Genomic DNA, 22,485 nt, shown 5'->3' on the forward strand with positions numbered 1-22,485 from the left:
AGTTCTCATATGAACTTCCTTTATGAATAGAGCTGGGGTTTTGTGATAATTTATGTATTGGCTTGCAAGACCAAAAAAGGAGAGCTCTGTCCGACTCCACCTGAAGGTCGGGTGCCCAGCACCTGAAGGGATGTAGAACTAACTTGCTATCTGTATTCCTTTTCCTATCCTGTCTTATTAAAGTAGTTGTCTAATTAAGGTACTTGTCGCTGTCTTCCTGGGGAGGGAAAGCAGGAGCTGCATATCTGGTTATCAGGGTCTGTAGGGAGGCCAGGCACTTCTATAGGGGTCTGGGAGGAGGCAAAACCTCTCTACAGGCATCTGTGAGGAAGCTCAGCCTCCACTATAGGGGCCCTGGAGGAGGCTAGGCTCCTCCACAGGGCCCTGGGAGGAGGCCAAAGTCTGCTGCACCATTTGGGTGCAGCACTCACAAGCGAGGGAGGAGGCTGAAGATAAAATACTATTTCAGTTCTCATGGGCCCACAGACTTGCTTCCCAGTAGCTCCACATTTGGCCATGCTTCTTCCAAACCAGACTTTACTTGGCTTTACGTCTATGCGAAGATTTGGTGTATTTTCATAACTGGCATCCCTATTGTTGGATTACTTCTGTTCATTTAGTGAATGTGCAAGCCAAGTTTCAGCCTCATTGGGGACCTCTGCAGCCAGAAAAGCCTAACACCATCTATCGTGCTCAGCTGAAAAATCTCAAGGAAAAAACAACGCAATGTATTGTAGAGTAAATATTCTTCCAGTCCTACATGGTCTGCAGTTTACAGTTCATCACAAGTGCTTGTTTTCATGCCAGGCTTCCTTGGGGTGTTGTCTCCCACAACTGTCTTGGTACTGAGCAAGTACTGAAATAAAGACTAAGCAAGGATAAGCTCTTGTTGGCTTCCTTCCAGGAGAGGGAACTCACCACGCAAACATCCTGGGTTGCTCTGAAGGTGTACCAGCCCCAGTCCTGACAGAAAGTGAACATGACAACCTTCAAAAAAAAAAGTAATACCCAGCACACAAGTCTCGAAACTTATTTTTTAAATATGTATTTAAGGAACTAAGACTACAGCAGGCTCCTTCAGGAGATTATTTGTACACTTGGTCTTTAGGAAATAAAATAGGACAACTGATTCCTTGACATGTGCACTTTGCATAGTTCACTATAATGCAGCAGGACAGGTGTTAAAGCTCACAGTCATCTTCTCCACACAAGGAAATTCAGTAAATCCCCTGGGGACCAGTGGGCTTGGGCACATACTGAAGTCCCGCATATTCAACTTGAAGAACATGATACAACTAGCAAATCCTGGTGCTCCAAAATTAAGCACCTGGCAGCAGGTTCAGCCAGCTAAATTGTGTGCTGCTCCCCATGTCCTGTGTCCCTGTATCCAGTGTTGTAAGGCACTGAGGTGCTGTTAAGCAACACTGCACACAGGGACTTCAGAGAAACCAGCAGCCCTGAGGCATGTAAGCTTCTGAATCAAAGCCATGATTGTACATACGGTAAATAAAAAAGGCAGAAATTTTGAGGAGACCTTGTCAGAACAGGAGTTTCATGGGTCCAGCCCATTAGTAGGTAAATTTGTTTCCAGTGGTGCTTAGTCAGAACAAGTCCAAAATTTAGGTATTCCCAGAAGTTAATCAAATGTGCATCTCCAGAGCCTAGCAATGACAAGCTATACCATTAATCTAAAAAAACACAAGCCCCTCATTGGAAAGACAGTTGCAAGAGCCGACTGACATCCTTCAGATCCCCAAGAACTCTGCAGGGTGCAGGACTTCCCAGCAGGTTTGCAGTGGCACAGCCTATTACTAGTTAGCTCTACGTAGCCTCTTACTAAGTAGCTGCTCTGGGGATTGCTGCACAAGGCAAGATGCAAATCAGCTTCCAGTACCAACGCTTAAGCCTGGAGCACGTCTACAGCGAAGCCAGACACTTGGTGTAACCGCTGGCGCTCCTCTAAGGAAGCTCCCTGAGAGGCATGACCAAAATTAAGCCTAAATTACAAGTTTAATGACCATTAATGAAAGACTTTAGAAACAGGCAAAAGTGTACCCTGAAAGCTGAGTGGGATACATCTGCCCTGAACACAAGCCAGCGTGCCCGAAGGTATCACACAGTGCTCCCCTCGACACATCTGACTTCTTAGTTATCTGGAGGGTGGGAGGCTCCAGCCTCTCCCACATGGCTGCACTTTAGAACTTCAAATCAAAAAACTTCTTCCGACACTTATCGCCCTTGTGCCTGGGTCCACCGCTTATATTCCTTTTCTTCCCCTGAGTGTGAAGGTGGGATATCCGTCCAAGGAGTTTGCTGATCAAAGGCACAGATATTTAGCAGGCACTTTCTGAATGTACAAATAATTAGCAGAGTCCTCAAATACTTTTTTAAAACAGAGAAGCACTTCAGCTCTATGTGGCCCGGAATAACTGGAAACACCACCTCTGCCACGCTGGCCATCTTCTACATGGAGAACCTACAGAACAGGATCGACAGCATCTAAACCACAGCTCCAGCTCAGACAAGCAATGGGAGGGCTGACATGATCACGGCTCCCAGTTGGTCACCTCAACATGCCATCCCTTAACCGGTGGCCTTTCTTTCCTCCACGTCCCTCCTCTGTGTAGCTGCATCTCTTACTAAATCCTTTCTTCATCAAATGTGAGTACTTACTGTGGTTATTAGTGATGTATCAAGCTGTAGCCGTCAACTGTGGCATAATCAGGCTCACCTGAAACTCAGAGCACACAAAAATAAGTTCTGCTCAGGAGAAGTGCTCATTACAAGGTTTTACACAGGACAGAAACACCACGCACTGACTACCTGTGTTAGAGGGATGGAAGGAAAGGGTGAATGAGGCTCAAAGAAATGACTTTATTTGCCAAAGAGCCAAAGCAGGACCTCAATTTGCCAAGTCCTGCTGCAGTGTCCCGTCACTGAAATGGCACTGGCAATGATCTAGCTCGTGCTATTGAAGCAAACTGCAGAGACTGGTGGGATCCCCAGCGTGGGCATCCTTAAGCTTCAGAAATGCCCACACAAAGGGCTTTGATCAGAACTTGTCCTGGCTGAAACCTTGCCTCCAAAGTCAGTGCCCAGCTTCCCAGCATCTTACAGTGGGGACTGGACTTAAAGCAGGAGCTTCACCTAAGCTCATGAACTGATGGAAGAGAGAAAAACCAGAGAGTTCCTCTGCAGGGCCAGAAACCCCATAAAGCAGGTAACTCACCTGGTGCGCTGGTCGGGGTGGGTAGAGGTCCCCTCCTGCACAGAAGGAAACACAGAGCTGAGGATCTGTGTGGCTACAGGACTCCCCTCACCCTGGCTCTGCGCTCCCCAGCTGCCATCCCAGACCTGTGAGAGGGCACGAGGTTTGGCCAGCCTGGGCTTTATGGAGACCTGGTACCAAGGCATGTCACAGTGGGCTCACCATCGACAGCCTGCTTGGCAGACATGGGAACTGAAGCTGATACTGTGCAGGAGAGGGAAAAGCAACCAAAAAGTACTGAGTTGTGGAAACATTTACAAGTGAGCCTCAGGGGATGCCTTTTTACATGCCTTTGCCTAGAGTGAGACATCAGGAAACCATTAACTGAACATGACTTCTCTCCCAGTGTGACAGCCAAAGTGGCACACTCGTCTTTAGCATGAGTCTTTGGCCCTGAGTTGTCATCTTCCCCCCGGCAGAGACATCCTTGACCCTGTCCTCCCTGACCAGCCTCTGTCCTGGGGGAGTGAATTCAGCTCTGCTCTGCCTCCCTCTACCCATGCATGCTTTCAACTGATGCATCTCTCCTCAGGTGGACAAATCCCACGGAGAACCATGCAAGGAAGCTCAAAAGGTTTCGGTCTGGTATCAGAGGATGCTCTGAAAGGGAGCTCAGATAGTTCCCAAAGAAAGCAAGACATGAAATTCAGTGTTCCCTAGACTGCCTTGCTTTCCTGCTGTCCAAGCACCACAGCCCCTCACCTCCATGCAAAGGACTTCTGGAGTAGGCTTGTTACAAGAAAAAATGAGCAGGCTTTTACCACAAGCACTTCCAGAATAAAGAATCCAAATGATGAGATGGGAGAAATGACCCTAAAAGGGGGAGGAAGAACCTCTGACTGGGTTTGAGGGGGTCCTTGGACAGCTTATTAGTAGGCAGCACATTGGCATATGTCCTGTGCACAACAAGTCCTGTTGTGAAAAGTGATGGACAACATAGAATGGGAAGTATTTTCTTCTAATACTGCCAAGTCAAGCCTCCAGTAGACTGAAAGCAACAAAATATGCTTGTTTTTTTCTTTTTTTTTAAGGGGGGGAAAGCATCATTTACTATAGCAATTGCAAGTGTACATGTTACATCCCTTACCTCGATATAGGTACGGGAACAGGACTTCTCACTGGAGCTGCATTTCTCTGTGTATTATAGTAGTTTTCATAAACAACAGGAGCTAGGAGAAGTTAACAATAGTGAAGTACAGACCTTTTATAGCCATAAACTTGTCATACCACCATTCAGCTGCTAAGTCTTTCCCCTCTCTGGGAAAATGCCCGATCAGGAAATTAGAAGTTACAGAAAGGGGAGATTATCTTCAGGGGCTCACAATACATGGCAAAGAGTAGTGCTGCCTGCCAGTGAATGAAAGGAGGGTTGTTGCAAAATCTATGGGTTTTGCAGCCAAACTGATGCTGAACAGAGCAGCAGCTCCATGAGAGAAGTACAATGAAGTCAGCACTACTTCATGAGATTGTACTGAGTTCTTACCTGGAGCCAAACTTCCAGTTTTGCGTAAATTTACAAAAAAATCAATATCCTTCTCAATGCTGCACATTTCTAAACTCTTGCGGATTTCCTCATATTTCTGCAAAAGGGAAATAAAAAGCATTTCTGTACATCGGGACAAAAACCAAGAGACTTCCAGTTGTTTATCATACAAGGGGTGAAAGCCCAGTGCTCACTCAAGACACAAGCTTCAGTGGTAGGAGTGGTAGGAGAACCATAAAATCACAGAACAGTTTGGGTGGGAAGGGACCTTCAAAGTCCCTCCAGCCCAGCCCCCTGCCATGGGCAGGGACACCTTCAGCTGGATCAGGTTGCTCAGAGCCCGTCCAGCCTGGCCTTGGATGTTCCCAGGGATGGGCCATCGGGCACCTCTCTGGGCCGCCTGTGCCAGTGTCTCACCACCCTCAAAAACCATGGGAACCCCAGAGGAAACCTCACCTGCAAGAGCTCTAACCAAAACCTTCTGTCTGCACACTCATGCTGGTGTCTGGTGGCCGATCAAAGGCCACAGCCCAACTCAAACATAGCACAGCTTAGTGCACAGGAAAGCAAATTGGGCTTTGCTTTCCAAACAGAAAACCAGAGAATGTCATTTGATGTACCTCATCAGTCTGGACACAGTCCTGGGAGAGCTGGTTGACATGAAGCCAGAGGGCGTTGCGGAAGTAGTTGATCCGCTCGCACTCCTGAGTCTCAAAGAACTGAAATGACACAGACGAAATAGCCCTAACATCTTTAAAACAAGAGCAAATCTCTTTTATCCTGATCGCTTCTTGTCCCCAGGTGCCACTACAAAGACAACTGTCCTCAGTGAGGAGCAGGTGGTTTTGGCCTTCTGCAGGAAACATGGAAACCACGAGTCTTCCAGCTTGTCCAGGGACAAAATGATCCCTCCACACAACCAAGTATTTCAAAGATGAGTATTAAGCTCAGGAAGGTCTGCAGGTCACCCAGCACGTTGCTACTTCTGGGGAGACCAAGCAACTTCCAAAAGGCAGTGCATGTTCCCTAGGTACCCCATGGTCCTGCAGTCCCAGCTCACTTCCCTCCCACAGGTATGAAGCAATAAAAAAGCACTGGGGATGTATGAAGACAGAGGCATGTTGATTGGTTGGTCTTCTCCCTTTTTCTTGCCCAGAGCTTTTCCAAGCAGGTTTAAACCCAAGTCTTTTGAAATCTGCTGTCTGGTATACCTCAATTTCACATGCCTTTACGCATGACAACCTTCCATCCCAAGCATACATGTGCACTTGTTACCGGTTACGACCTTTGCAACACACCAAAGGGAAAACCTCCACATAATCCATCTGTGGAAGTGAAACTATGCATTCTACACCCCACCATCACAGAGGCTTCCGAGACCCTGGACACCAAAGCACACTAGCACTGAGACACCAATGCATGCCACACAGAACAGACAGCAAATTCCGTCTCAAAAGGAAAAAGTAAAATAGAGGCCTGATGAGCAGTGGCTTGGGAAAGGATTGGCACAGCTGGGAATGGGAAGGTTGGTTGCGAGCTTGCAGCAGACCTGGGATAAAACCTTGATCCCTGCAGTCCCTGTCCATCCCTCAGTCACAGATCACAGGTGGCTGCAAGACACAGGTCAGCAGCAGAGCAGCTGCGTGGTCCTCTCACCACCAGCTCTGGACTTCCCCACCGTGTGCTAGAAATCCTTGCTAGACCACTTTGCTATGAGACAGTCTGCTTTAGGCTGATACAACCGCTTGGAGGGGTTCCCGTGCTACACGTGGTCTGTGCGATGCAAGGTGAAGGGCTCCTGGCGTGCAGCGCTCACATACAGATGGCCTCACCCAGTGCGCATCCCCAGCCGGCCACCAGCCTCTGCTGCAAAGTCTTTTAAAGACTTTCAGAGGTTCAGACAGAGTCTGCCAGGTGTTGTTGTTGCTCTCTGACATATTGGCCTTGAGTCATCAAGAATCCAGAGGTGACCACAGCTGTTCAAGATGACAGCCACACCAAATGTGCAAGCAGGTAATGGACAAAAATATCACTACTTTGTCAGTTTTAAGATGTGGTAGATGGCATTAAGAAGAAAAATAAAAATAAAACAAAACAGTGGAAGCCTTGATGTAGTGGGACATAGCAGAATCCAGAAGCCAAACATGAAACACACACAGGGTTAGCTGCAACACACCCTGCTGCTTCACTGCCAGGAGAACACAGAGAAAGCAAATCTGCACTGTGGTGGACATCCAGAGGACCACAATTCTGTCTGAAGGTGTTTGGGGGCATTTACCTCGCAAGCTTTGATGTGCTCTTTCTGCCATTCTTCCCGGATCTTCTCCAGAGTGGTAACACTTTGCTGGTAACTTCTGTCTGTGAGAGAAATCACATTTTCATCTGATTAACATTAGTTAAAAAAACCCTTTGCTAGAAGGTAATATGTGAAGCCTGAAATGGCCGGGACGTCAGGGAGAAAGCAGCAGTAATGTGTCAGGTCAGCTGCGGGCGGGCACTGCAATGGGTTGCAGAGCTGCATAGCAAGGCATAGGGTCTGGCCGTGGGGGAATGGTGGGAGCAGCCTTGTTGGGGCCATGCAGGCTTCTCCAGGGCAGGTGCCCACCTCTGGTATCCTGGGCACGTGTTTCTGAGGAGCCATGCCTGACCCAAGGGCTAGGCTCGCTGCAAGAGCCATGCCATAGCTTCAAAACCCCCTGTCCTGGGAAACACTTCCCTCACCCTCCAAATGCTTCATTTCCACACTCACCAGAGTCCTCTAGAGCTGATTTTGTCTGAGCCAGCTTCAGGAATAGCTGCCAAAAATGGGAGAGAGAAAAAAGGTAGAGGAGAGCTTGGGTGCATCACCAATGGCACTGCAGCCCAGCTGGGAAACATCACCAACCTGTCCATCTCACCCCAAGATCTGGCGCTGGAAGAAGAGCCACAGGGCAGGAGAGCTGCAAGAACAGACACCCCTTTCTCCCCTGGCCCCATGGACACCCGCCTCTCCATACCTTCTCCTGCTGCTTCTGCGTCACCAGGTTTGCGTTGCGATGCACAGCCTGTTCCGCCTCATCCTTATCCCTGCAGCGCTGCTCGTAGAGCCGCTTGGCCTAGGGGAGCCACCAAAGGGGCAGGAGCGCGTCAGCAAGCAATGAGATGCAAATACAGCTCCCGCAGGAGGCTCTGGAGGAAAGCACAGCCTACGAGTGAAGAGGTGGGGGCAGGCTGCCAGCCCAGCAGGGGACAGCACTTAAGGTCCCAGGTGCCCTACTGCTTGGGCAAAGACAACCTCACAAGACAAGCTGCTCTTTGTGATGAAAAGCTCAGGGCAATTGAGTTCATGACATCTAAATCACTCATACTCAACCCTGCAAAGCTACCACCAGCCAAGTCCCTGGGGTACTCTTCAGTTTTTCTGAGCACACCCTGCACACTGCTTATGCGGACACGGCATCGCGAGTTGCAGCAGAGAAGGAAGACCCTCGTGTCTAAGCCTGCCCCAGCGCTGTGCGTGTGTGTTAGCAGCATTAACCCATATGGCAAGAAACAGCAGCATGTTCGCTTTACCTCCATGGTTTTCTTGTACTGCAAATTCCTGTTTTTGTGTATCGCCTCCATTATCAGCTCGATCTGTGAGGACAACAGACCCAGAGTCAGCACGTCATTGACCATCAAAGCTCCAGGACGGACTACTTGGCTTAGGAAAGGAAGAGGCATGGACCAGACTGGGACGGATTTAAGGACCTTCATCCACCCCGAGTGTCTTCACAAAACCCATTTTTTATTCTTCAATCTATGCCTCCACTCACATATGCAAAGGAGCTCTACAAATGAGATCTTCACAATATACGGTACTGTATCATCTCCATAGGGTCTGGAAAAATTGGGAAGCCCACTCCCCTCTGCTAGGTCCAAACCAGTCCCTGGTTCTAGTAGTTTTCTTTCATTTTCCAGACATTCCAAGAATCTCAAACCAGAAGAAATTAAAAGGTTTGCCAATTTTAGCAGACCCTATGGAGGTCATACAGAACTATGTATATATGCTTTAAAAACATTCCTGGTTGAAGCTGCCGTCCCTGGAGCTGAGCCCCTGATATAGCTGGCCCCAAAAAACACCCAAAGGAGATGTGGCAGTGAAAAGAAGGAAGTCAGAGGTTGCTGCACTGTTCACCAACATGGTTGCAACACGTAGGGAGGAGCTCAGGACTTCCCAGCAGCAGCAGGCACCAGGGGCATGGTGGGGGCTGGGGCACAGTGGGAGACACCAGCCGGGAGCAGCCAGTCACCAGGGCAGGATCAACACTCTGGGACAAAAGCATGTGCTCCCACGGCACCTGACCTTCTTCCGATGCAGTTTTTGCTTTTCTCTGAACTCCTCCATTTTCTTTGCTTCTTCCCGAAGGGTTTGAGCCAACTGGATGTGACCTTGTCCCACATTGTCTATCTCTTCAAAGAAATAAAAATTATAATAGATACAGATATAGATATATATTCTTAAAAAGGCTGCTGCTCAAGTCAGCTGTTGTAGCTCACACTGAACTAACCCCACATCACACATCCTCCTGCAGAAACATAGCAGCAGCGCTTTTTGAAGCAGCCTCCAAGTGGCACTTGCCTATGTAAGCATCAGTCTTACACTTCAGTTTAAGAGAACTCATATCAAGAGAAGTTATTCAAACAAGCACAGTCACATCTACCCCTCATCCAGATGAATTCAGGCATGTTTCAACACATTGCACCCTGAAGCAGCTGCCTGGAGGCAGCGTTGCCCCAGGCTAGCAGGCAACCAATTTAAGGCACAGAAAAAGTAATGCTAAAAAAAATCTCAGGCTCATCCTGCTGAAGATGAGTGGTCATGCTGTGCAGCACCACGCCAGCGAGCTCATCAAAGGAGCTAAACTGAACTGTAGCTCATGATTCAACCTCCAGAGCTGTTTCAGACCCACAGCTATTAATAGGCAGCTGCTGTGAGGGCAGAGCCTCGTTAGGAAGGTGTGCTGTGGGACGGACAGAGCAGCAGGCAGACCTGGCCAGGCAGAGCACAGATGTGATCGGGGTAGCAGAGTGCTGGCCCTCGACGTGCAGGTGCTGGCTGCCCGTACCCTGGCAGGCTGTGACACAGGGCAACGAAGGGACCATGTAAAGTGGCCAAAGCATCACCTTTTAGATGCTCGGATTAGATTCACAGATTCATTGAGGTTGGAAAAGGCCTTTAAGATCATCAAGTCCAACCGCTAACCCAGCACTGCCAATCCCACCGCTAACCCCTGGCCCCGAGCGCCACAGCTACAGGTGTTATAAATCCCCCCAGGGCGGGTGCCGCCAGCCCCCCGGGCAGCCTGTGCCAGCCTTGGCCACCCTTTCCGTGACGGGATTTTCCCTCATTCCCAACCTAACCCTCCCCCGGCACAAGGTGAGGCCGTTCCCTCTCGTCCTGTCGCCTGTTCCCTGGGAGAAGAGCCCGACCCCCCTGGCTCCAGCCCCTCTCAGGGGGTTGCAGGGAGCCAGAAGGTCTCCCCTCAGCCCCCCCTCTCCAGGCTGACCCCCCAGCTCCCCCAGCCGCTCCCCACAGCACTTGTGCCCCAGCCCCTTCCCCAGCCCCCTGCCCGGCTCTGGGCACGCTCCAGCCCCTCAGGGTCTGTCTGGGAGCGAGGGGCCCAGAGCCCACCGCGCCATTCCAGGGGTGAATTACCACGTATGTGCATGAAGAGGGCAACGCAAGCCAGGCCAACAGATGAGCTTCCCATGCACAGCTTCTGATGTACAACTCCTGCACAACCCCCAAAAGGGCTCCCTGTGGGTCCCCTCTCCCACCCATGCCCTGGAGCCCTTGGTCCCAAGCCCTACACACTGGGATGAGCTGGGCCAGCAGGACAACCTATGCCTGATCCCAGCATCACACAGGTTTAGAGGTTTCTCTGCTATTTTCTTCCACTGTCTGCAGGCTTTGGCTCTGCCAAGTGTCCTGACAAACACAAAGAATTACTTACGTTGCTTGAAAACATCCAGAGATCTCTTCAGTGTGCTGAAAAACACGGGCAGACCATTAAAGAGTGGCAAAGCATGGTCAGGCGCAAACCAGATAGCAAATCCCTCACGCGACACCAGCCAAAGCAGCTCAAAGCAGGTTTATTTACCCTCCTTATACCTCCGGCTTTTTTCCTCTCAGCAAGTGTAACACAGCTTGGTGTACATCTACTTTACATCTTTCTAAATGTTGGATGCTGTTCAAAATTCTGAGTTTCATGGCAAATGTTTCAGGTGACCTCCTAAAACTATCATCTCAGTCATACGGACACCTTCTACACAGTGCATTGGCCAGTGGCTGGAAATATAGGGAACTTTTCTCCCTATTCATATTGTACAATAAAGATTTCAGAATCATTTTATGTGATATAAAATATAATACATTTTTATATATATGTATATATATATACACACTAAATATATATATATATATGTATATATACAGCATAAAACTTTAAATAAATGATCAGAGGATATCAGACCGGGCACGTATAAATTACAGAAACAGAGCAGGAAGTAGAAGGTGCCAAGGTAATGGAGACCCAGTCATGGAGCCGACCACAGTGGCCAACCACCAAGCTGGGGGGCGGTGACACGCTGAACTTTGAAGATTGTAATGGTTTGAGTCAAGGAAGTACTGGTACTTTCCTCTGGCCACAAAAACAGTCAGAAGTAAACCCAAGGTCTCATGATCCTTGTCCCTCTGCTGAACTGCATGTCTACGTCTCACCTGAGCATCTCCGATGCTTTGATTAGTTTATGGCTGGTAGGAACTTGGTGGAGTCTAGCTTGATTATTGGCAAAGTACAACCCAACTGTGCACCATTCGTTCACAAGACCTATTTCAGATCATCCGCTGGTAGCATCCCAGTCGTATTTCAACACTGTTTTCTCACTCACAGCCTCCTTCCTTCTGCTCCTCCTTCATTGCTCCAAGTAAGGACACCCATAAAAACCAAACACACAGAGGACTGTGAACTTACTTCAGTTCCGTCTGCCCACAGGGCTTCTTCTTCGACAAGTTAATGAGCTCTTTGCCATATTTTTCTTCTATAATTGCCCTAATGAGGAAAGAGAGAAATCAGAGGAAGTTCTCATTTCAGAAACTGATACTCGTTTGCAGCAGAGGCCAAGACCTGTTCTTAACACCCTGCCTATCTCCTGACTTGCTGTGAGCCTGCTGGGGTGGGTGGCTGAAGGCAGGCTGTTGTTTGCAGTTACCCAACAGCCTTTCTACTGAAAACACCCTGTTTTGCTGTGTCTGTGGCCCCGGTGCGTTGTTCTCCCCATCTCCCCATGGCCGATGGGTGCAAGCACCACCTCCACAGGAGATGGAGGACTAAGTGGCCAGTGCAGCTGGTGGCTGGATACAGCCAGGTGAGTCACCTGGATAGTTTTTAGCTCAGTTTCCTATGGGAACAAGGCTTGTGCAATCACGTTTTCCACATCTCAGCCATGGGCATCTGTCGGCCCATCCACACAAAGGACTTTTGAATCTGATCTGGCTGATTTAAACCAAATATGACAGGAGGGAGCAGGCACCTCAGAGACCTCTCCACCACCATACATCACCATACGTGCACCCCAAGGCTCAGGACTTTTAAAAATGTAGGTACTCTCTCCTGCTTGCCTCTCCTTAGGGAGAACAGCTACAGAAGAGGCCACATCTGGTGAGATAACATAAATAATACCTTTGAGAGATCATATTGTCCTTCCCTGCTGGAAGAAAGAGGGGCAGGAGAAAGCAAGCCTATATGTTGTACTCTAAGAACCAGCAGGTTTCTGCAGTCACTTTGAAATCTGTACAGGCAACCAGGGCTGGACTTGCTCGATCAGCTGTAGGTATCTCCATCTGGGCAACCCACCCCAGCTGCATGTCTGCAGTCATGGAGAGAAACAAGTGCTGGTGGAGGCTTGCATTAGAAGGTCTACTGCATAAAATAAATCGCCTCCTAAAGTGCTTGTATCTCAAATGCAGATGTAGATGCTGATTTCTAGAGTTTGGCATTGTGGTTCACCTGACTTAACTCTTTAAAAACTCCAAAAGCTTGTAGGGAAAGGGGGAAAAAATAAAGATTATGAATTGATTTTTTTTTATCTATCTAATAATATTCCCACAAATTTCCTTTCGCAAAAAAGCATCAGATCTGACAGACATGTTCTCCATGGCTGGCTCCATGTAACAGCCGTGCTGTACATGGAGAAGTGGGCCGCGTTCAGAGACGGGTGCCACTAGCAAGCCCAGGTCCAGCCTCTAATCTCCTCCTGGCTAGACACGTCAGTGGGAACCTCCACCTCCTTCGACAGCTAAGCAGAAAAGTGCATAGGGTACAGATGAGGCTTTCTGCACTCTCCATTGTCATGGATGAGCAGGGTTCAGCGGATGGTGCCTTGGGCAGCTGGAAAGCCCAAGTTTTCCTGGAACATGGGATTACAGCCTAGACAGATGTAGATGCATTAGATGCTTTTAACTGCAGGTTCTCCTCCTCTTCATCCCACTTTGTTCCAGGCTGGTTTGTACCAGAGGTTTGTATTCAGAGGTTTGTTTTCTCCAGTTCTCAATACCAAAATTACATTAATTCAGGGTTGTTCTACAACATTCTTTATATTTAGCCGTTATTAGCCAGGTGAACCATAAAGTCAAAATACCTGGCCAAACCATCTCAGCTGTGCCTTTGTAGCCACAGAACCTCTACTTAGGTCATATCCTCTGATTAATAAACACACTGTCTAATGTTACTAATTTTTAACATAAAATATGTGGGCTGTCCATAACGTACAAAGACAAACTTAGGACAAAGCCATGCCTCTCCTGTGCCAAGGTCTTCACCTGATCTTCTGCGAGGTGAACTTCATGGGAACACATGTGGCCTGGGCAGGCCACCAACAGCTGCAAACACATCAGTACAGATGTCTGGCAACATGTAAGACTGAATTATTGAATTGCTCTTGATTCCTCTTCTTTTTAATAGAGAGTTCAAAATGTGAGCATCAAGCCCTGGGCACCATTGCTGCCTCACAGCTGAGGATTCCTGGGCGTGGACTTCACACCACAGCACCAGCTGTGCAAGGAAAGGACAGTGTAAGAAAACACAAGTTCCTCATCAGTCAAAAATCAAATGTGTTTTAACATAGTGGAGAGTTAAATGCAACAGAAACCAAACTGGGAATACAAGGAGTAAAGCAGTGACACCGCTTCACTTCCCAGGTTCAACCCAACTCGTTTTCAGAGGCAGCTCCATACCTTTCCTTCAGAAAGTCTTCAAACTCCTTGCAGTTCTTCCTGCCATCATTCAGATGTTGAATGATGCTGTCATAGCCAACTGTGCTGGTCAGATCTGTACTCTGAAAACACAAGAACAGGAGTCACATCCTCATCAGTGCAGTGCACAGCCACTGCCACCTCCAGTGGCATTTGCACAAGTGGGAACAAGTGTGCAAGTGCTTCCATATGAAATACCATCTTTTTCTTTTAGGGGCAGGCAGAGTTCCAGAATGAGAACAGTGGTGGCAATCTGGGACAAGGCACTTCCAAGACTTCCAGAAAACAAAAATGCTCAGTCCATTGCTTCCCCCTGGTCTAAGCACAGCTGGCCCCACAGCACATAGTGTCTCCTCCTAGAAGCTTAGCTGTCAGCCTTGATTTAATGGAATCAAACATTAAAAACCCTCCAAAACTCTAGATATAGCCCGTCTTACTACTGCTCCTCACATTTTCAGCAGACATGGAGATAGATCTTGCTTAACGTTGACTTGCACTGTTCTGGGCACCACCCTCACATCTGAAAGTAGGAGCCTACATCTGGGCTGGAGGTGAATTTACCAGGTCTTTCTGCACAGGATCACTGGACTATGGGCTTCTCTTGCTGCCCTGACAGTAATGTATGGGTAGACCCAATGACCACTGCTGCAACAGCCTGCTCTTTGGCCTTGCAAAAAGCAATGCTGCCCCACATATCAATTCAAAACACCACTGCAAAGGTCAATTCCCTAGCAGGCCCTCCCCCACCACTGCTCTATGCTCTCCAGCACATCACACAGAGCTAGCTTCTTCTCTCCAACAAAACATCACAGCCATGGAGATGTCCTGCCTCCACCGCTCACAAGGTCAAGTCCCATCTTCCAGCCCAAGGCTTTCAGACCCACAGTGCTACTCATACTTCCCATAGGCTTCTGAAGGATCACTGCTTTCCTTCAAATTGCTTCTTAAAAACATATGTTGCACTGATGCTTATTAAAAAAAAAAAAAAAAAAAAAAAAGATACATGCAGCAATGATGTAGGTGGCCTAGGACAAAGGTTGACTCACTGTACCCCATTCTCTCCTCATGCTCATGCCTGGAAGCACCTTATGACAAAAAATAGATTTTTGCCTTATGACTGTTGAGGATTTACCACCCTGGAGACCTGGATCAAGAGCAGGGCTCCTACATGCTGTGATAATACACAGAGATGCTCTGACCATGAGCTCTCCTCTGGAAGAAGCCTGAGGCAGATACAGGCAGCTGAGCAGAAGATGCTACGTGTTGTCTTCTGCTAAGAGTCAGTGTTGCACAGAATAGCACATATGGGAGCAAAAAGTATAGGGAAAGAGGCTGTAGAAAGGAAGCAATGGTAGGAGAAGATATGAAACTCAGGGAAAGGAATCAAAAGCCACAAACAGTTATTAAGAAGCTTGAAGAGGACAGAGATATTTATGGAATAGTCTGAAGCCAGAATGAGAGTACACAGAGAACTGGTGTGACAGTGTGGGCAGCAGAAGTGGGGATTTCTCAGGAGTTCATACCTGCTGCAAGAAATGAGGAGTAATAGGGCTGGTATTTGCATTAAATGAAGGATTTAATGATGTGGATTTCCCTAAGGAGTCAAGGACTTGGATGTCAGTGGCCAGAAAGCAAGAAGTGAAGGGAACGTGTGGTGGAGCGGGACCTGCAGGAAATCCCTGGTATCCCAGATCAGCTTTGCTCCATCCATGGCATGCGCAAGAAGAGAGGACTGTGGAGCAGGACCTAAGCAGAAACCAAAACCATTTCTGTTTCCTTACAAAGCACAAGGGTCCCTCCAAAATGGGTTTCTTACTGATAAACCCACAACCAGTTCCCAGTTTGCGTCACATCTTTGCTAATCTCTGAAAAAGGAAACACGCTTGCACTGAAGTCAGTTTTCATGGTAGTTGCAAAATACAGGAACATCCTAACTTGACTTCGTACCCCCAGTTTCAAAGAAAATAAAATGGATGCAGAGAACAACTGTTGGTTGCTGCAAGCCCAGGCAGGACGGAGCGGTCAGACCCACATTGCTGCATGTTGGGGGCACCTGAAGGCTCCCGTATCCTGCTCTGCCATCTGGCACACTTGGGCTCACTGCACCAGGTAGAAAAGTCAGGGGAAAAATTGGGAGCTAAGCTATTTTGTCACTTTTCCTCCTCCAGTAGAAGGATTTAATTCCAGCACGTACGTATTTCCTAAGTGCCCAAGGCTGGACCAGACCTGACAGTGCAAGGTGTTACATGAAACAGGGGAGGTAGCAGGTGATCGAGGTTTCCAAAAGAGCTGCTTCCAGGCAGGAGGAGCTCCTGGCCCGGAAGTAACGTGACAGGTTTGTGTGCCATGAAACCAACCTCTGCAGCACCCTTCTGGGCAGGTGTTGTCACAGAAAGAACAAAAAGAACCAGCACAACTACCTGTGGGATGTCCCAAAGGCAGGGAGCAATGAAAGAAGGGCAACATGGTAAGCACAGAACCATGGGCACAAAAAATGAGATTTAAAGACAACAAAGTCAGCCAAAGACAGTTATGAAGGATGGGGAGTTGCACCAAGCCCTCCCTGACCAGAGGGGCGCAGGAGGATGACTGTCCCTCCTCCCACCCCTGCAGCATGTGGCTGTCCTGGTCCTCCCCACTGGGCAGAGCTCTGAGCCCACATGCTATTTAGAGCACAGCCCATGGAAACTACAAACAGATGATTTCAAGGTGACAAAGCAGCAGCTGATGTTTCCCGAGCCTGCAGGGCTCAGCAGGACATGCCTTTCCTTCCCAGTCTGCTGCCTGGGTTTGTGCCATCCTCCCAATGGACTTGAGGAGGAAAAGGAATTTGTGTGCTTGTTGTGATCTTTTGGATTTTGTTTACACTGTGAGCCAAAAGACAGGTTAAAATGCTCTAGTGGGGGTCTGAAGTCATGTTATGGCCCTGTGTGAGTCACAGGTAAAAGGCAAGCTGCTGAGCTTGACGTTTCTCTCTCCTATCGCACTTCACATGAAAAAAACCCTCCAGGCACACACCCTATGAAGGCAATGATGTAGGAGAATCATAGAATAATTCAGATTGGAAAAGACCTGTAAGGTTATAGAGTCTAGCTGTTAACCCATCACTGCCAAGGCCACCGCTAACCCCTGGCCCCGAGCGCCACAGCTACAGGTGTTATAAATCCCCCCAGGGCGGGTGCCGCCAGCCCCCCGGGCAGCCTGTGCCAGCCTTGGCCACCCTTTCCGTGACGGGATTTTCCCTCATTCCCAACCTAACCCTCCCCCGGCACAAGGTGAGGCCGTTCCCTCTCGTCCTGTCGCCTGTTCCCTGGGAGAAGAGCCCGACCCCCCTGGCTCCAGCCCCTTTCAGGGGGTTGCAGGGAGCCAGAAGGTCTCCCCTCAGCCCCCCCTCTCCAGACTGACCCCCCAGCTCCCCCAGCCGCTCCCCACAGCACTTGTGCCCCAGCCCCTTCCCCAGCCCCCTGCCCGGCTCTGGGCACGCTCCAGCCCCTCAGGGTCTGTCTGGGAGCGAGGGGCCCAGAGCCCACCGCGCCATTCCAGGGGCGGCCTCCCCAGTGCCGAGGGCAGGGGGACGGGCACTGCCCTGCTCCCGCTGGCCACACCACTGCTGGCACCAGCCAGGATGCTGCTGGCCTCCTTGGCCACCTGGGCACACGGGGGCTCATGCCCAGCCGGCTGCCGACCAGCCCCCCCAGGCCCTTTCCCCCCAGGCAGTTCCCAGCCCCCTGCCCCAGCCCGCAGCGCTGCGGGGGCTGGTGTGACCCATGGGCAGGGCCCGGCACTGAGCCTGGTTGAACCTCACACAACTGGCCTGGGCCCATCGCTCCAGCCTGCCCAGATCCCCCTGCAGAGCCTCCTGCCCCCCAGCAGTCTGTTCCAACCTTCCCAAAACTGGAAGGTTTGGGGCAGCACACTGCTCATGGACCATTGCTTGAAAGACCTTTATTGATGCAGAGCTCTTAACAAGGCTGAGGAGAGATGCTATCTGCGTAGAGAAACACAGCAGAAGCTGGATGACTGAGTAGTCAGAAACACTGTGCAACAGTAAATGGCTGTGCTATTCTTGCTCACAGGTAGTACAGCCTGAGAATCACTCTGGGTCCTGCAGAGGTTGCTGAGACCAAGAAAAATGCTTCCGCTGGTACCTGCAGGGAGCAGAGGGAGGAGAGCAGGAGATGCTACAAGAGGCTGCAGTTCCTCCCCATCCCATAACCAGGTGGGTACAACAGGGCAGACACAACTCATTGCAGGGAGGAAAAGGACTCACTGCAAATCCGCTCACTTGAAAGCAGCATCCTGCAAAAAGCAGCTTTCTGGTTAATAATTTTCCATTTGATGTCTCCTTCCCCTGCATCAACACACCTACCCTGCTCCTCTCGGAAACACGGAAAGCCACGGATCATCCCACCTCAATGCAATGATCGATTCCCACAAACCCCACCTTGTTCCTTTCAAATGACAATCTGAGGATTTCATAATATTGCCAACAAACTCCACCACGCTAGTCCCTGTTTAGAGAAGAACAAGCAGGGGTAAAAGGAAGTGAAATAGCCCTGCCAGCGTCACATCGTGAGTCAGCAGCAGGGGAATGAACCCAGGAGCCCAAGGCTGGCAGCCCCCACCATCCCCTGACAGCGGGGATGCAGGGAAGAGGAGTTTATCCCCAGCCAGCTACATGAGGTTTAAAAAACTCATGGCGATAAAGAAGTACAGCCAGGCACAGCACTGACAAAATAGCATCCGTAACCCACAGCAGAGTGGGGGAATCGCCGGTTCCTTTGCAGACACCAGCTCTCCCTTGCTCCTTTTCCCCACACTTCGTTTGTGCCACTGCAACAAGAGATGGAGGACCTCTTTCCTATGCACTGAGGGGGAGGAAATAATTGTTTTCAGACACTTTGCAACATGCTTTGTTAGAAACATAACAAGCCAGTGCAGTTTTTACTGCATGTCTTGCCTGAGCCATGGATTGTTTTAGCAGCATTGCTTTTCCTTGGCATGGCAAAGAAATATTTGAGAGTGCCTGAAAGACGGAGAAACCAAAGTCTGATTTTCAAAAATCGTTTGAGCAGGCCAAGCTCATTGAGAGTCAGCAGGTCTCAGTCTTCAGCATTATTTGCTTGGTTTTTTAATGCTTTACCAAATGCTTCTTTTTAATGCACCCTGCAATACACTGCAGGGAGCAGAGCATTGGGTTTGTCTCATTAAAAGCAAAATGACCGAAAATCCAGTCTCCCAAGTTGCAAGCTCCAAACGAATAGATCAGACTTAAAGTGGTTTTTAGCATTATCATAATTTCTATTTTTCCCACATAGTTTTACAGGACCAAAGTGCTCTCATGACACCCAAAGCTTTGTCGTAGGGTTACTCTGCAAGAACAGGCTTGGGGAGAACCAGGCACGTACCAAAAAAATGAGTACTGTGAAAAAAGAGGCCTTGTATAGTGAAAGAGCAATAGCAGGTTGCAAAAACAAATGAAACCAAAACCTCACACTTGCCTATACTTGTGACAATTGCTATAGCCAGGGCCAGATGAAACAAACACAGTCTTTGCTGTATTTTATTTTTGCACAGCTCTTTTGCAGGCAGCTGCAGGCAGCGCAAGCTGCAGAAGGGAGCGTCATGCTAGTGGGGGCATTCAGGGCCAACGCACGCGAAGCTGCAGGCATCTCTAGACTTTGGCCCCTGGGTGAGCAGGAGCTGAAGTAGAATGCAAAAGAGCAAACCCCTTTATTTAAAGAAATTTATCATCCTTGGCCAAGACCTAAAAGCATGAGCGAACTCAAATGCAGAGAGCGAAGTCACGGTGTGCGTCCCTGATGCAGTGCATCACGAGCATCACACCATGAACTTCATCAGGGACCAGGTTCCAGCACAGAAAAAGACAGATATATAACCCCCACCAAAGAAACCAGAACTATTCGGGTTTGAGGCTAAATCAGTCCCCAGATGAGGCTTGAGGTACAGCCCCACCATCCCATGGGTCTGCAGCTTGTCCCCACAAAGAAATTTGGTGGTCACCATTCGTGACCAGCTGCATGTCAAAGCTGGAAGGTGCAATACCAAAAACAGGTCAGCGTTGCGGGGGGTTGGTTATTTTTTTAGATTTTTTCCCACCAATTGGAGCATACTTCCTCTGGTGTCCTGCCAAAATCCCCCCTTTGCCATTGGGCTGTCCTGACCTCTGTGAAATTGTTTGCTTCAGCAGGGAAGGGTTCTTCCCTTTTTGGCTTAAGTAGAGTAATTTAAGATGAAAAATTGCAGGAGGAAGTTTGCACTCTCTCACAGCACTTAACAGCAAACTGAAGCCATATGAGCAGCTCTCCACACCTCCTCTAAATCTGCTTTTTTCTGCCCATCTGTGGTCCCCAACCCCCACCCCTCCAGTCCACACGGCTGATGCACAGTCACCAGTACATGGTGAGGAGACTGACTGCTTGGTGTGGTACCTGCCTTTTCCATGGGCCAAACAACTGCAGCAGAGTCTCCATCTCTCCACTGAGTCACATCCATCACGTTCCCCTCCACCCCAGCTGCCTGCCCTGGATGTGTTTCTTTAGTCAGGGGGGGGTTTGAAGCACACAGGCTTCAGACAGGAAAAAGCCAAGCAAATCCCCTGGGAGCACCAATAGTTTTAGGCTCAGCAAGAACTGGGGATTATTGTAAATGGTTGTGTTTGCAATATGGGGGGTCAAGAAGGAGGGAGCATCCCATGCAATGCCTCAGCTCCTTGTCAGCTTGGGGCTTCTCCTGCCCCAGTATCTTCCCTGCACCCTCCTCCAAGATCCTCCATCAAAAAGCACCATGGCACAGCGGGAGAGGAACAAACCAGGCAGTGCTAAGTGAAGCCAGCCCCACAGCAAGGACCTCTTCTTCAATGCAACACACCACTGAAACACAACAAACTGCATCTGCTCAGCTCCCCTGGCATCACAGTTACACCCCCCCCCGCCAGCCCAGGGGATGCTGCTTACCACCCTTGCATCCCTCCCTTCCTGCACATTTGCAAAGCAAAAAGAGCACCGTGGAAACTTCTTGGCAACAAACAGCTGAAAAATTGTTGCCAGATGCAAAGCTGGCTTTCTTTTCCAAGCCAGGTTTGATACCTATGTGGCATTTACATATCTGACGGCGCGATGCCAGATAACACACTAATGATGCTGGAAAAGCCCGTGGCTCTGCGCTTACCCCTCTCATTGCACCACACACGGGAGCCCCAAAGCCGGCACCCGCTGCTCCTGGGACACACGCGCCTTTCCCCCATCCTGCAAAATGGGAGCTGCTTCCCAGGCGTCACCTGGGAAACCCTGAGCACCACTCACAGACAGGGGTTTTCAGCCCCCAAAGCCAAAATGTTGTAATTTATTTTCTGGCTGCTAGTACCTGGAAAAAGGCCCGCACACCAGGAGGAACTGAGCAGCCACAGCACTGAAGTTCTGCGGCAGATCTGTGGTGGCTCAGCACTTCTCCATTCCCAAAAGCACAGTTCGGACCCAAATAGTAAATACCGGCTTCCCCGAGCTGTGGCTTTTCCTCGGCAGCTCAGCACAGCACACCAAGGATTCGCTCCTAGTCCAGGATTAGCTCACCATCGAAGAACTGTTTTTGGCCATGGTGTCTCCAAGTAGTTCACCAGCGGCCAATTAATATCATCAAACCCTCAGCCCAGCACCAACCTCCTCCAGCGTGGCAGCAGCAGCTCGTTGAGGTGTATTTTGGCTGCATGGGACAGGTGGCAAAGCCACAGCTCTCAGGGCACGCACGGATGGGAGCCACCGAGGACCATGGACCACAGAGGTGGCTTTGGAGATAACCCTGACCAGAGAGGGGTGACCGCCCCCAAGCCAGCTGTGACCCCCACGGTTCCAGCTGGCTCCCACCCGCTACCCCCAGTCCCACTGTGCCCCCACTTACCCAGAAGTGGTCCCTGAACCGTGCTTCCCGCATGCTGCTGCTGCCACCACCTCGCTCTGCTGCTCCCGGTGCCACCACGGCCCGCCCCACCAGGCTGGTCCCTCCCCACGACACGGTGTCACCACCCAACCCCATCCCCCCGTCCCAAACCATACGGTTACATCCACCAAACTCGTGGCTCCCGGTGGATGGGGGAGCCCTGGGGCACGCTGCTGCGGATGGGCGAGAGCGGTGGGGATGCCAGGCGCGGCATCGGCGTGCCACGGGGAGAAACCCACGGGTGACGGCCAGACTTGATTCACCCACACGGTTTCATGATGGAAACGGGGAGCAGAGGGTGAAACAGGAGCATCGGGGCTGCCAGCAGCACATGCGACCTGCAGCACCCTTCCTGCCTCCTCAGCCAGGGGTTGCTGGAGTATTTGGGAAGGTTTCCACGTGCTGTTCTCGTCCTCAGTTTCATAGAATCACTGAATCGTGGAGCGGTTTGGGTTGGAGGGGACCTTCAAAGCCCACCCAGTCGCACCCCCTGCCCCGGGCAGG

General features: G+C 49.9%; 1 protein-coding gene across 2 annotated transcripts; it reads right to left on the reverse strand.

The window, feature by feature from the left end:
• Nucleotides 1–1,025: 1,025 nt before the first annotated feature.
• Nucleotides 1,026–22,017, reverse strand: PSTPIP2 (proline-serine-threonine phosphatase interacting protein 2). 2 transcript variants are annotated; one of them, XM_037374159.1, is made up of 15 exons: nt 21,943–22,017; nt 14,008–14,108; nt 11,747–11,824; nt 10,727–10,761; nt 9,076–9,182; nt 8,304–8,366; nt 7,748–7,846; nt 7,501–7,546; nt 7,030–7,109; nt 5,372–5,470; nt 4,752–4,848; nt 4,356–4,437; nt 3,230–3,264; nt 2,674–2,731; nt 1,026–2,476 (listed from the first exon to the last, which is right to left on the reverse strand). In XM_037374159.1, the coding sequence occupies exons 1-14, from the start codon at nt 21,973–21,975 to the stop codon at nt 2,682–2,684; spliced, it is 1,005 nt and encodes a 334-aa protein (XP_037230056.1). In that variant the 5' UTR covers nt 21,976–22,017; the 3' UTR covers nt 1,026–2,476; nt 2,674–2,681. The 2 variants fall into 2 exon arrangements, with proteins under 2 accessions (XP_037230056.1, XP_037230055.1); XM_037374158.1 differs by having other exon boundaries at nt 2,674–2,737.
• Nucleotides 22,018–22,485: the final 468 nt, after the last annotated feature.

This window comes from Falco rusticolus, chromosome Z, assembly GCF_015220075.1.
Source record: "Falco rusticolus isolate bFalRus1 chromosome Z, bFalRus1.pri, whole genome shotgun sequence".
Classification (NCBI taxonomy): domain Eukaryota; kingdom Metazoa; phylum Chordata; class Aves; order Falconiformes; family Falconidae; genus Falco; species Falco rusticolus.